The 14,076-nt window shown below is 35.0% G+C and overlaps 1 protein-coding gene across 1 annotated transcript in view; it reads right to left on the reverse strand.

Annotated features, from left to right (window-relative positions):
• LOC135229096 (probable ubiquitin carboxyl-terminal hydrolase FAF-X) overlaps positions 1–14,076 on the reverse strand; it is a 174,634-nt gene that overhangs the window by 91,620 nt on the left and 68,938 nt on the right. The window contains exons 14-17 of the mRNA XM_064278896.1: positions 13,852–13,988; positions 10,538–10,671; positions 3,039–3,126; positions 505–847 (exon numbers count right to left, since the gene is read on the reverse strand). Of these exons, the coding sequence (XP_064134966.1) occupies positions 505–847; positions 3,039–3,126; positions 10,538–10,671; positions 13,852–13,988 (702 nt within the window). The remainder of the gene's footprint in view (positions 1–504; positions 848–3,038; positions 3,127–10,537; positions 10,672–13,851; positions 13,989–14,076) is intronic.

Genomic DNA, 14,076 nt, shown 5'->3' on the forward strand with positions numbered 1-14,076 from the left:
TGCATATATATATATATCAGGTGGCTATGAGTCGGAACTGACTCGATGGCAGTGGGTTTGGTTTTGGGTTTTATACATCTTCAGGAAACCTTGGTAGCATGGCAGGTAAGACCTGTATCTGCTAGCCAAAAAGGCTTGTAGCCTGAATCCACCAGACGCTCCTTGGAAACTTTACAGGGCAGTTCTATTCTGCCCTGTAAGGTCGCTATGAGTTGGAGTTGACTTGATGGCAATGGGTTTGGTTTGGTTTTGGTATACATCTGCAAATGACAACAGATTCTAAATAAGGACAAATGAATATGAAAAACAGGTGGCAAATGTTAAAAAACTTCTACTGGCAAATATGTGACTGGAGAAGCTAAAATAAGCTTACTTTGACTCCTAAAACGAGTATCACAGCAGGATACAAATAATTCACATACAAAATGATGGTTCCTTAATTTTCAAAAACAAACAAAAATGATCTCACATACAATGCTTGGAGAGTTCCAACTCCTCACTTACCCTCCAAAGGTAGTCCAATCCTATTAACTCCAAATCATCCATCATATAGGCTCTTCTTTTTGCTACTAGTTTCCCTTCTCGACAATTCACAGCTTTGAAGAATCGTTCAAAACATTTCATTCCATTTTCAGTTAACAGGGAAGGATCAAGCTGAAGTATATTACTTTCAAAGAAGTCCTTATTAATATCAGGATCTAAGTCTGGTTCATCCCCCATCAACTTAGAATACCACTTAAAACAGGCTTCACGATCACAAAGATAAACTGCATTCTCTGCTAAACATTTCCATATTTGTTTTGCCTGAGGAGCACAAAGCCACAGTTGGCCATCCTTCAATAAAAATCTTGGAAAAACAATTAAAAAAAAAAAAAAAGTCATTAGGATCTACATAATTTTACCCTCAAAAACTAGCTACTTGGACATACACAAAAATCTGCAATTTTCACATTTAACTGTAATTAGAGCTTAAAAAAGAATTTCTTGATCATATATCTGGAATTAAAAAATAATACTGGCATTAATCCATTTATTTAATAAGCATATAGTGGTTATTTACTATTTTCAGGAACTCTGCTAGGCAACTTGAAGGGAATAATAAAACACTCTGTCTGACTTTAGGAAGTTCAGCATTTCAAATCAGACACCAATTACGTCCATTATTAGAAAATACGGTATTCCACCAAGCAATGTTCACAGAGAATTAAATGTTGATATAAGTTAAAATGGCTTAGAATTTTAAAATTTCTGACATTACACTCAGTACTAGCTACATTTAACAGAATAACCTACATATTAAGTTTGTTCCCCCCACTGCTAGTAATCATCGGGACCCTTTTCAATACTCAACTACGTCCTTTAGGGCTTTTTAGCTCTGTGACTATTTTGTTCAGTAAAAGAAGACAATAAAACTGATGATTCTGTTTCAAGGAGTCTCTTCTGTCAACTATCTTTCTAGTTTCTTTTATACTACTCTATCAACCCTGTCAATTCTATAAATGAAAGTGAAAGAAAACAGAAGCTTATCTTAATCTCAATGACTATGCACTTAATCCTAAGTTAAAAAATAACTAGTTTCACATTCAGTAAGAAAGTGTGGAGTACGTATTTAATATAAGTGGGTTTCTTCTTTTGGATGTTAATTCTAGGTCTGATATTTCCTAGGATCACTGAAATGGAAGGACCCTTCTTTGAGCCACCGCCATCCCCTCTACCCTGCTCCCCAAGTGTTAACTAATGGCTCCCACTCTCGGTTGTACATTAAGAACATGAGCTCCAGTTTGATGGAATGCAGTAGTGTTCAAACTAATTTTCTAAGGTGAGTGTCAAAATCACTGACGGAAGGGAAAGAGCTGACTTTGAAGTCAGATAGATTTCAATGAGTAGCTGAGCTCCACCCATTACATGCTATCTGTGTGATATCAAACAAGTTACTTCCACCCAACCAAATCTGTTTTAGTATTGAAATGGGAATAACACTTGCCTCACAAGGTTGCTGTGAAGATTAAAGAATTAGCTCAAAGCCAAAATATACAGCAGGCATTAATGATTAATTCTTTTCCCCTCAATGAATTGCACTGCTAGGTACTTACAGAGCAGGGACTATAAGATCTGATTCTAATCCTTTATACAGTGGATGGATTTGAAACCATTTGTGTACTCCAGTAAACTTAAGAGATACAATACATGCCCATCAATAACAATGGCTCACTACAGGAGTATTTCTCAATACGGAGAGACAGGTCCTTTCTCGCAAGTGGTTAAAAAAAGGGGGGGGGGTACTTTAAACAAACATGGAATGAAAATCTGGTGACTCAAATCAAACTAAAACGTAAATTCTTATATATGAAATACATATAATAAATGCATCATATTTTCTGAAACACTGATTCCTGGGCATTTGTCCTTAGCATGTTTTTGATTCCTGTAAGTTTTTTCTGTCACGATATGGTAATTGCATTGATACATATATACATATACGCACACACTACAATACATACACATAATTAAAAGTCAAACATTAATGAGCAAATTCATCCTTGGACTATATTTAGATTTGGCTCAATAGGATAAGACCTTTTTTCCTTATCCTCATCTGAAGTAATACCACACTGCTTCAGACTGCCTTTGTCAATATTGTTAGGATAAACAAAGCACCCAAGTGGGCCAACCCCACTATTCCTGACTCCTTGTAAGAACATTAATGACAAGGTAGCTTCCCAGATGTGTCATGCAATTCAAAGTATGAAAAATATGTTCTTAAAGAGTAAAGTTATATTCGTAAAGTAATAAATACAAAATGTATTTTCATCAAAATTACAAAAAAGAAAAAGTTAAAAATTCAGTCAATACTTAAAAAGGATTCAATAATGACCACACTGGTAAATATGTAAGCTTTAAGCAATGATTTTTATGGGGGCAAACATTCAGCTGCAGGGAGGAAAGGCAATGTAACAAAGACCAAATTATATAAAACATTAACACTGTATTCCTTATTTGTATCTTAAAGAGAACAGTAATAATTATCTTAAACAAACCTAAGGAAGTTAAGCCGTTCTTGGACTTCTTGAACATGACTATATCTACTTCCAAGCCTCACAGTTTGTGGGTCATAGTCTTCATGGTCTGCAAACCAATAAAAATTATGCATTACACACACACACACACACACACGCACACACACACTACATATATATATGTAAACATATATATATTACTGCCGACTTTTTAGAGAAAAACAATTTAGAAGTTTGAAATTGTTTATTAATATGCAACCTGAACAGTGTTATTTACATATATTCCACCTTCCCACCTCACATACACACACAAAAATCACTTATTTAACATCAAGAAAATATGATCTCCTAAATGTGGACATGGAAGATAATTCTTCCATTCTTTACACACACTAAAGCAATTTGTGTCTTTTTTTACCTTCACTTTTCTTGCCTTTAACTAAAAATTGATTGCTGCAAAAAATATTTCAGGGTAAAAAATAACACTATTAATTCATTCACAGGAAGAATTAAGACTGACAAAATGCTACTGTTCTTGAAGATATAAAATTACTTCCTTCACCACGCAATGTCTACAAGAGTTTCAAAAATTCAAGAAAACTTACCCTTACATTATGATTATGAAAACCTATGTGGCATTAGGCATACCCTAAGTTGAAAATTTTTTAAATTACAAATTGATTACATTCTTCAATTTTACTTTCATATCTGCACGTTAGGTGAAAAAGTCTCCATGTTTATTAATTAAAAATTAATGAAAAAATTTGGAAGAGCGGCTTATTGCCCTAAAAACATTACATATAGTTTCTATGTATAAGATGCTTCATTCAAAAAGCTGAACACAAGTAAAATATGAATGCACTTCAAAATAAGACTTGTCTTTACTAAGATTCTGCAAGGTTGTATATTGCAGTGTTTAAGGATCTTCCCACCTCAACCAAAAAAGGGTAATAATAAAAAAAAGTCAAATAGTTAGAAGGACCAGATAAAGACCTCTGTCTCAGAAATGACCATATTATTTGTAGGGCAGAGCAAAAGAAAATGGAAACTAGTCTGAGAAATGATACCAACCACTAAGCAATCACAGACATTCACTCCAAAATTCTGAAGGACTTTACGCAGGAATGGTAAATGATGTAATTCTCTTTAGCAGTAAGTACTGATATTTCTCAGTTATACATCTCTTGGACCTTCTATTGTGTGTGTGCTCTGGTGGTGCAAACAGTTAAATGCTTGGCTACTAAACAAACAGTTGGAGGTTCAAGTCTACCCAGTGGCACCATGAAAAAAGGTTCTGTGCTCTACTTTTAAAAAAAATCTGCAAGTGAAAACCCAATGGAGTACAGTTCTCTGAGATATGAAGTCATATGAAGTCTCCATGAATTGGAATCAATTCAGTGGTAACTGGTTTGGGGCAAAAATATTTTAATTGTGTGAGCCTCTATTTGGAATTGACGAAGGCAGCCCAAACTTCAATTAGAAGTAAAATATTGACACACTGTAAAAAAGGATTGTCTGGCAATGTATTTGGTTTTGGTGTGTGGTGAGCCCCATAGATTATGACTTACTGCTTTCTAGAGTTCCATATAAGTAAGCAACTTCCAAAAGTCCTAAAATCTTACTGCTTATGCCCGTAAGCCATCAATTTTATCTAATATCATGCCTTCAAGGTTTCTCTCAAAAAAAAGTGGAGACCATATGAAGTTACTTTCTATGAAACGTTTGTTAACTGACTAAACTTTACATTGGCATTTTAGCAGTTTTATAATTAAAATAAATTATTGTGATTTTGGAGAAAATTAGGGTCTCATTTAACAATTTCTATGTTATTTAGTGACATTGGTTACACTTTTCACAATACATCAGGTTAATAAGTTACCTCACTGTGACTGATTTGTATTTCCCTAATAGCTAGTGATCACCAGCACTTCCTCATGTGTCTCTTAGCCACTTGAATGTCTTCTGTGGTGAAGTTTCTGTTCATTTCTTTGCCCATTTTTATTTAGATTGTCTTTTTGTTGAACAGATGTTAGATTTTCCTGTAGATTTTACAGATTAGGCCTTTGCCTGATTTATAACAGCCAAATTTTTTTTCCCAGTCTGCAGGTTCTCTTTTTAACTCTTTTGGTGAAGTCTTTTAATAAGCTTAAGTTTTTAATTTTTAGAACATCCAATTATCTAGCTTCTCTTCTGGAGCTTGTTCATTTTCAATATCCTGTTAATGCCGTGTGTTTTTTCTTTTATGATCTTTATACTTTTTGGTTTTACATTTAGGTCTTGGATCCATTTCAAATTAATTTTTGTGTATGGTGTGAAGTATGAGTTCTATTTCATTTTATCGCAGTTGGATATCCAGTTTTGCCAGCACCATTTGTTGAAAAGACTGACTTTTCTCCATTTTATGGATTTTGGGCCTTTGTCAAAGATCAGGTGACTGCAGGTGCATGCATTCACACCTGGGTTCTCAATTCTGTTCCACTGGCCAATGTAACTGTCATTGTACCAGCACCAGGCTGTTTTGACTACTGTAGCTATACAGTAGGTTCTGAGACCAGGTAGTGCAATCCCTCCTATGTTCTTCTTCAACAGTGCTTTACTCATCTGGGGCCTCTTTTCTTTCCATATAAAGTTAATGACTACCTTTTCTATCTCTTTAAAGAATGTTGTTGGTATTAGGATTGGGACTGTATTGTATTTGTAGATTTCTCTGGGTAGAATTATCATTTTCACAATGCTGAGTTTACCTATCCATGAACATGGTATGTTTTTCCATTTATGTAGATCTCTTTTGCTTTCTTTCAGTAGTGTTTTCTGTCTTCTTTGTACAGGTCTTTTACATCCCTGGTTAGATTTATTCCTAAGTATTTTTTTAGGGGCTATTACAAATGTTATATTTTCCTGATTTCCTTTTTTTGTTGCTCTCTTTATTGGTGTATAGAATCCAACTGAGTTTTGTATGTTTATCCTATATCCTGCTATTCTACTGAATCTCTGCATTAGTTCCAGTAGTTTTCTTGTGGAGACTTTTGGGTTTTCTATGCATAATATCATATCATCTGCAAATAGGGACAGTTTTACTTCTTCCTAATTTAGATGTCCTTTATTTCTGTTTCCTGCCTTATTGCTCTAGCTAGGACTTCCAGCACAATGTTAAACAGGAGGTGGTGATAAAGGGCATCCTTGTCTTGTTCTTGTTTTCAAGGGGAATGTTTTCAGGCTCTCTCCATTAAGAATGATGTTGGCTGTTGGTTTTGTATAGATGACCTTTATTATGTTGAGGAATTTCCCCTCTATACTTAATTTATTGAGGGTTTTTATTAGGAATCAGTGTTGGATTTTGTCAAATGCCTTTTCTTCATCTATTGAGATGATCACGTGGTGCTTTTATTTACGCGGTGGATTATGTCGATTGTATTCTTGTGTACTTCTTAGTGTCACCTTTTACCTTGGTCAAGTTGTGCTCATTTCACCCTTATTCAGTATTGCCTTACCCATCACCAAAACTAACCAGTGTCTACTATCTAGAAAGTGATTCAACCTTGTTCTCCCTCCCATCCCCAGTAACCACCAAAGAATGTTGCTTTCTGTATGTATAACTATGCATTTACTTTTATAGTAGTGATAAAAATTATTATACAGTATTTTTTAACTGACTTTTTCACTCGGCATAATGTCCTCCACATTTATCTTCTATATTTTGATAACTGCACACTACTCTTTATGGTTGCATAGTATTCCATTCTGTACACGTACTAATTTGTTTATCCATTCATTTGTTGATGGGCAGAGCTGCTTTATAATTCTTAAAAAAATTTTTTTTTTTTGTAAAAGCTCCCTTCCTCGTACAGCACAAATACTTTTGTCTTCAAGTTCTCTTTCCCCACCTCACTTGGAGGGGCTTATTTTGGGGGATAACTTTTTATTTTGATATAACTGCAAACAGACACAAGGTGCAAAAATAACACAAAAAACCACCCCATACTCTTTACCCAGGTATACCAAATGTTTACACTTTGATTATTTTTTTAAAATCAGTTATTTCTATTTACATAAATGTGTACTATTTTTCTATATTAGTTGAACATGAGATGGAGATATCATGTGACTCTACCCTTTAAAACTGTAAAATAGGGCTATTTTAAGCACAGCATACATATCAAGAGCCCTGGTGATGCACTGGTTAACACTGATTAGCTAATAACTGGAAGATCGGTGGTATGACCCCACAAGCTCAACTTGAAGGCAATGGGTTGGGTGGATGGACAATAATTCAGATCTTATTTAAAGGGTTAGGATCTATTAGTATTATTTTAGTGTTCAATATGTCAGATTTAGCTAGCAATACTGGACTCTTACATCCTTTTGACACACTGACATGATTCTCTAAAAACACCATCTCATTATCTGGCACAATACAGTGTTCAAGGCTCATCCTTTATTTCCTATACCAGCAGTAAAAGCAACCATTTCTCCAAGGAGCTATAAATTTACAAAAATCCACACAGGTTTAACAGTATTTCATAGCTGACAAACAAAAATGACCGAGAAGTAGTAGGTAAGCCTAGCCCAGCATTTACATTCTGTTTTTGAACAACACTTGTGAAGAGAACTTTTTGTGTAGAAAATGGCCAAATCTCAGTGAAGAAAATCCAATGGGAAGAGGTACTGCAAAAAAGCAGTTCTTGGAAAATGGAGATTGTATGGAATTGCAATACTGTAATCCGTGACAAGGATGTCCTACCCACTCTATACAGAAAAAAGGATATTTGAAAATTTTAAGTGTAAAGCAGGTCACAAAATGTCCTTCCAATTAGTTAAACTGACGTGGTTATAATCTATTGATTCATGTAAAATTTTTTTTTAAAAATCACGTTACCCAGGAAGTATGAGGGCATGAAAGCATTACATAGTGTGAAAACAGTTCATTTTTACCATGAGTAAAATGTGGAAAGAACTTTCAAGGTTACTCCCTCATCTAAGAAAAAATGAAATTTAAGTGTAATTGGCTACCATGCACTGAGTAAACTTTTCCCCAAAGCTGAAGATACTAGTTGATATAGAATATAACCAGGAGAAATGCATAACACTGGTGAAATGACTATCAGAAATTGAGGAAAAATCAGTGAACTGCAGGAACACTACATCATCTTGCTGTGTAACATGTCAGTTATGTAGGGAGATCCATGCAGTGTTGTTATTATACATAAGCCTGTATTAGTAGTACAGTTTAAGGAAAACTGGCAGTTAGTGTTATCACAGAAGTGATTTAATGTTAAAAGTGTTAGTGAGAATATTTATTTTACCCCCATATTTAAGAATACAATGGCATTAGTCAGAAAAAGCAAGTATCATATTAAGTAGGAAAACATTAGTTAAGAAAAACAGATGATAAGAAATCAATGAATTAAGGGAACCCTTTAACACAGCAAACTCTCAAGTGTTTTCTATGTGCCAGGCATTTTACACCAAGCAAGTATTAATTCACTTATGAAGTAGGTACTAATATTATTCTCATTTTACAGATCTGTAAATCTTAACTACAGAAGGCTTAAACAACTTTTAATAAAGATACTAACTGTTGGAGTCAGGCATTAAATCTCAGCAGTCTACCTATAAAGCCTGCTTCTTATTGTTTCCCTTGTAGAGAAACAAACACTGACGTTTTCGTGACTGTGAAAGTGAGATGAGTGAAGGGCAGAAGTAGAATTTGACTAAATGGAAGCAACGATCCCAGTGAGGCTGAACTGCACATGTCCATCACATGATTGCCTTGGCAACAGGGTCCTCAACTACTTAGATGACATTAATAGTACAGATACTATACATAGATGAAGTAAATAAAAATTATCATTGGAGTAAACTATCTAGTTGTCTCTCCTTTTGGGAAAGGTCTTAGTGGCATATGGAGGGCTCTCTGCCAGTAAGAGGTTTCAGAAATGATGAGAAAGAATCTGATTTATATTAAACTGAGCTTGAATGCTTGGAGAACGACATGTAAAACTTCAATTTCTCTCACTGATTTTGGCTGCTTTTGGTACAGAAAAATACATGATTTCCTGTCTGTATAGCCTTGCCTATCCCACCATTCTGCCTAGAAGAAACCTTGCAATCTGACTGAAATGGGAAATTTAACACGTTGGGAATCAGCAGAAGCAAACATTAGTGGTAACTGAAGGGATGCTTAATTTTTCCATTATGTTTATGCAACTTTTACATAGGGAAGTATTAAGAGAAAATTTGAGTTTTTTTTAATAGACACCTGAAGTTAGTCCTCCTGTTCTAGTCAAATAAAAGTCTACTGTTACTGTCCACTATTCTTGGAAATCCTGGTGTTGTAGCAGTTAAGAGCTTGGATGTTAACCAAAAGGTGGGCAGTCTGATCCACCAGGCACTCCCTGGAAACTGTATGGGGCAGTTCTACTCTGTCCTGTAGGGTGGCCATGAGTTGCAATAGACAGTAGTGGATTTGGTTTGGTTCTTGTCTGAGTCGCTATCAACTTCACGGAAATGGGTTTGGTTTTGGTTCTCATTACAAAACGAGTATTATAAATATTACCATTTTCAGCATCTAAATTGGCGTCTGTGGAGCCTAATATAACATGTCAGTGGAGCAGAATGGCCAACTAAGCATCATTTTCAGTTCAACACTACGTACCATCACAACTTCAGCAAAGAACAACAGAAGATTTTTCTTCTATATACTCTGGTACAAAATGGAGCCTATAAGGTTGCTGATTTCTTTAAATTGTTCCATGAATTTGGTATTATACAGGTGAAAAGTAGATGTATAAAGACTACATTTGTGCCCCAGCACAAACAAACTCTAATATACCTGAAGAACTTCAGCAGTGATCTTTAAAGTATCAAAGTGAGCTCCACAAATGGCAAATATTAAAAACTCTGTTAAAACCACAAGAAACTGTACCCTATTATGTTTAACAATATTATAGTCTGAGAACTAAATGAAAACATCTGTATTCCCATTACTATTTAAACAACTGTTTAATAGGCTCTTTGAACAATGAAAAACAATTCAGGGTTGTAAAACAAAACAAAATGCAACTGTAAAATATATAAGAGTACAATCAGATAAAATAAACAACAGGTGAGCTGTCACATTTTCTTGAAAAGTAAAGACAGTGACAGTAAAAGGCAAAGGTTTAAAATGAGTTTAGTATATACCTAAGAGAATAATAACCAACTGTAAACAGAAGCAGGCAAAGCACCCAGTTACAAAAGAAAAACAAAATCAATTTAGTAAGAATTACTGTAAGATAAGCACTCTCTAAACAGTCTTGAGAAGATGGCCTGGAGTGTGGATTATAAGATTCAGCAGGAAAAATGGACAATAATCCCATAAGTGAATACAATTTATAAAACCAATTAACTTCCACTTTTTTGCCCTTCTAAACACAAATGTGCTTTCAGTTTTGAGGAAACTAACATTAGGGCGAACCAAACAAAAAACCAAGGAAGTCAATGCCAAGTCCCGATAGTTAATTGTAGCTTATAATACATACCTCTAGAATACAGTCTCACGCTATTCATGTAAGTTGCAAGGTTTTCTGCAACCAAAGTAACTAAGGCATGATTGTGCTGAAGTTGATTGATTAAATCATGACGATAAAATACATGGGGACTTCGCTGAGTTTGACTGAAACGAGAAGAACTTAACAGTATAATTAGGCAAATAAATACTACTGTAACCAAGAATTTTCAATAACCAAAATCTAGCTACTACTTTAAAAGTTTAAACTGTTTTACATTCATAGTAGAATCTGGCAATATACTCCCTTTAGTAACAAAATATCAAGCAATGTAAAGAGCATAATTGTTGCCTCAAAACAAATTTTTTCAAATATTATTTTACAGGAAAATTGTACATTAATACCCACAGACCCTGAATGAGATGCACTGACACAGTGGCTGCAACAATGGGACTTCCTTTTTTCCAGGTCTTACAAGTTTTCCGCCTTTAACAGGGTACACTCTTACAGTGGAAAATATTTGAGTTTTCCTTTTCTGATAGGTTACCACCTTCCACAGGTTCTGGCTTTTGTGGGATTTACTGTATTATACATCAGAGGAACGGCAATCCTTGTTGTAAAGTGGCAAAGAACTTGTCTGAATTACATTCAAATATTTTGTGGAAAGTAGATGAGACAAGTAAAAAACTTGGATATATATAACTGAGGAGAATTCTAACCAAAACTCTGAACATGAGGCAAGGTCCTCTTTGCTGATTTTAGTAAAAAGTCGGAAGAAAGAGATAAATTGAGAAATGAATTGGGCAAAATGAAACCAGAATATTGTAAGATTTGGAAAATCCTATTTTAAAAACTAAGAGAGCATCCGTGTTAAAGACATCAACTGTATGGCTACACAACCACTTTTAATGAGATTATACCTAGAAAAATAGATCTAATCAACCATCTCAACAGAAACCTGTCACCATAAATTAATAGGGACAAACAGAAGAAAATGAAGACAGGATATCTGCCTTTTGGACTTTTATAGGCAAGAAGTGGACCAAGACAGCTACTTTGTTGCATACATGTGTTGCTCTCCAAGGGAAAAAAAAGGAACTAGTCTGGGAGCAGATCAGAGATTAGCACAACTTTTGAAAGGAACATGGAGGGTAAAGTCGCTGTTTCTTCAGTTTCAAAGGATGGGGTACTGTCTGTTTTCAAGAATGAAGCCACCATCTCGGTTTGAGAGGGCAGAGCTGCCATTCCATTGGACTGTGAGAAAAGGACCACCAGTGACCAGGAGAACGAAGCCACCCAATAGGAGGGTAAAGGGGTTAGTGCTCCAGAGGATCACAAAAACCAGGCCATCCAAAACTGAGGAACCTTTGCTGAGAGTCTGCAGGTGGGGGCTGATGCACAGATGTTCCAGAGAGCAGGTAATTATTTTTGACTTTAGATATAATGACATCTGTTTTGCTTGATTCTGGACTGGCTGGTACTTCTAACTCCTTTTTCCTTCTAATTTCTCTCATCTGGAATAAAAATATCTATCTTATGCCTATTCTACCACTGTACTTTGGAAACAGATCATTTTGAAGTCTAGGTTTCACATGTCTACCAATGGAGAGGAACTCTGCCCCAGGATGGAACAAACCAAGAGTCTCACCCATACTTCATTTATGATTCAGAAGATGAGGTTTTAGTATTAGATATGATGCTGAAATGAGTTACAATGATATGATAGGGCAAATGCATTGTGCATGTGAGAGGGACATGAATTTTTTGACCCAGAGGGTGAAGTGTTATGGATTTAACTCTGGTCCCAAAAAGAAATGTGAAAATCCTGACTTCTGTACCTGTAAATATGATCCCATTTTGAAACAGGGATTTCCTTTTATGTTAATGAGGTCAGGCCAGACTATGGTGGGTCCTAAACCTAATCACTTTTGAGTGGTATATTATAAAAAGCAGAATAGCCAGAGAGATACAAAAGAGGATGAAGATGTACCAAAACAGACAAAAGAAGAAGCTAGATCCACTAGTTCAGGAACACCAAGGACTGCTGGTAGCTACTAACGTTAAAATAGATAAGGAAGGCCTTCCCTCTAGAGCCATGAACTGAATTTGAACATCGGTTCTCTAGAACTGTGAGAAAATAATTTTATTTAAAGCCATCCATTTGTAGTATTTTTTTTGCTGAGGTAGTACTGGGACACTAAGACAAATATGCATTCCAGGACACCATGCCTGCAGCCAGTTGTGCACACAGGTATCACACAAAATATCCTGCTCCCTCTTCAATCTAATGTCATTTTCAACGAAACCAGTAAACTAACAGTTATTAATCTGTTGGTGTTAAAGTGACAAGCTATGGGAAAGTAATTAAAAAATAAGTATGTCTGATAAAAGACCCAAGAGATATATGGTGCTTAAAACATACCCAAAATGTGTCCTCCGTAAATAAGCACTACAGTTAATAGAAGGCATTAGAACTTTTTCCCAGTATTTATCCCCATGACGTTTCTCAGCCTCATAATTTTTTCAGCATTGAAAAAAAAAAAGTCAAATTCAGCTTTAAAATGCAAAATGTTCGTGGCTTTTAAAATTTATATTGGAGTATAATGGTTTATATCCTAGAACTTTAAAGGATTTTGCCAATGATGTAATTACCTTACACTTAAGACAACCCTATGCGTGTCAGAGTAGAACTGTGTGCCACGTGTTTTTAATGGCTGATTTTTTGAATTAGATCACCAGGTCTTTTTTCTGATGTGCCTCTGGTGGACTCAGATCTCCAACCTGTCAGTTAGCAGCCCTGCTTTTTAATTGTTTGCACTACCCAGGGACTCAGATAGAGTAAATAAGATTTAAATTAAGTCTTGTCATCTTTCAAAATTTAAATCACTTTGGAGTCTTATCTCTGAAAATTATCTTTTAAAGCTCAAGAAAGAGGTTTCTCTCCCTTCCTCATTGAAAGCTAGTATTTTCTAGTATGACTTTTAAAGCTAATAAAAATGTTGAAAAACTTGGTAGACTAAACTAATACAGGAAATAAAGGCCTTATTAAATACAACAAATACAAAAAAAGGGGAAAAGAAGAGAAAATATAAAATGAAATGATGAATGGGGATAAATCCAATAAATGTCATCATAATGCTGGACGTCAGATAATTCTTGACTCCGATTCTTAATTGCTATGTATCACTGAATAAATTATTTGATCTATGGCACAATGAAGTAGTCTTAGTTTTCTGCTTTCTCACTCTAATATTTGCTTTAAAATTTGCTTTGATCAACTGAGGTACTATTGCTTTTATAATATTTGTATAATACATAAATAATATTCTGTATATGAAAAGGCTTACCTCAAATTTTGAGGTGCTTCACCAAACAAACTACAGATTTCTCTTATTTGTTTCAGTGCAGGAATTACCCACTTGTCATTTGAGCGAAGTTCTTCTATAAAGCGATCTATCCACTGGATCTTTTGTGCATCTCGATCCTTAAACAAACACATATATACACACACACACAAATTCTATGTTTTATATAGACCAATATGCAGATAATTTTACCTTCAGATTCTTCTG

Source organism: Loxodonta africana, chromosome Y, assembly GCF_030014295.1.
Source record: "Loxodonta africana isolate mLoxAfr1 chromosome Y, mLoxAfr1.hap2, whole genome shotgun sequence".
Classification (NCBI taxonomy): domain Eukaryota; kingdom Metazoa; phylum Chordata; class Mammalia; order Proboscidea; family Elephantidae; genus Loxodonta; species Loxodonta africana.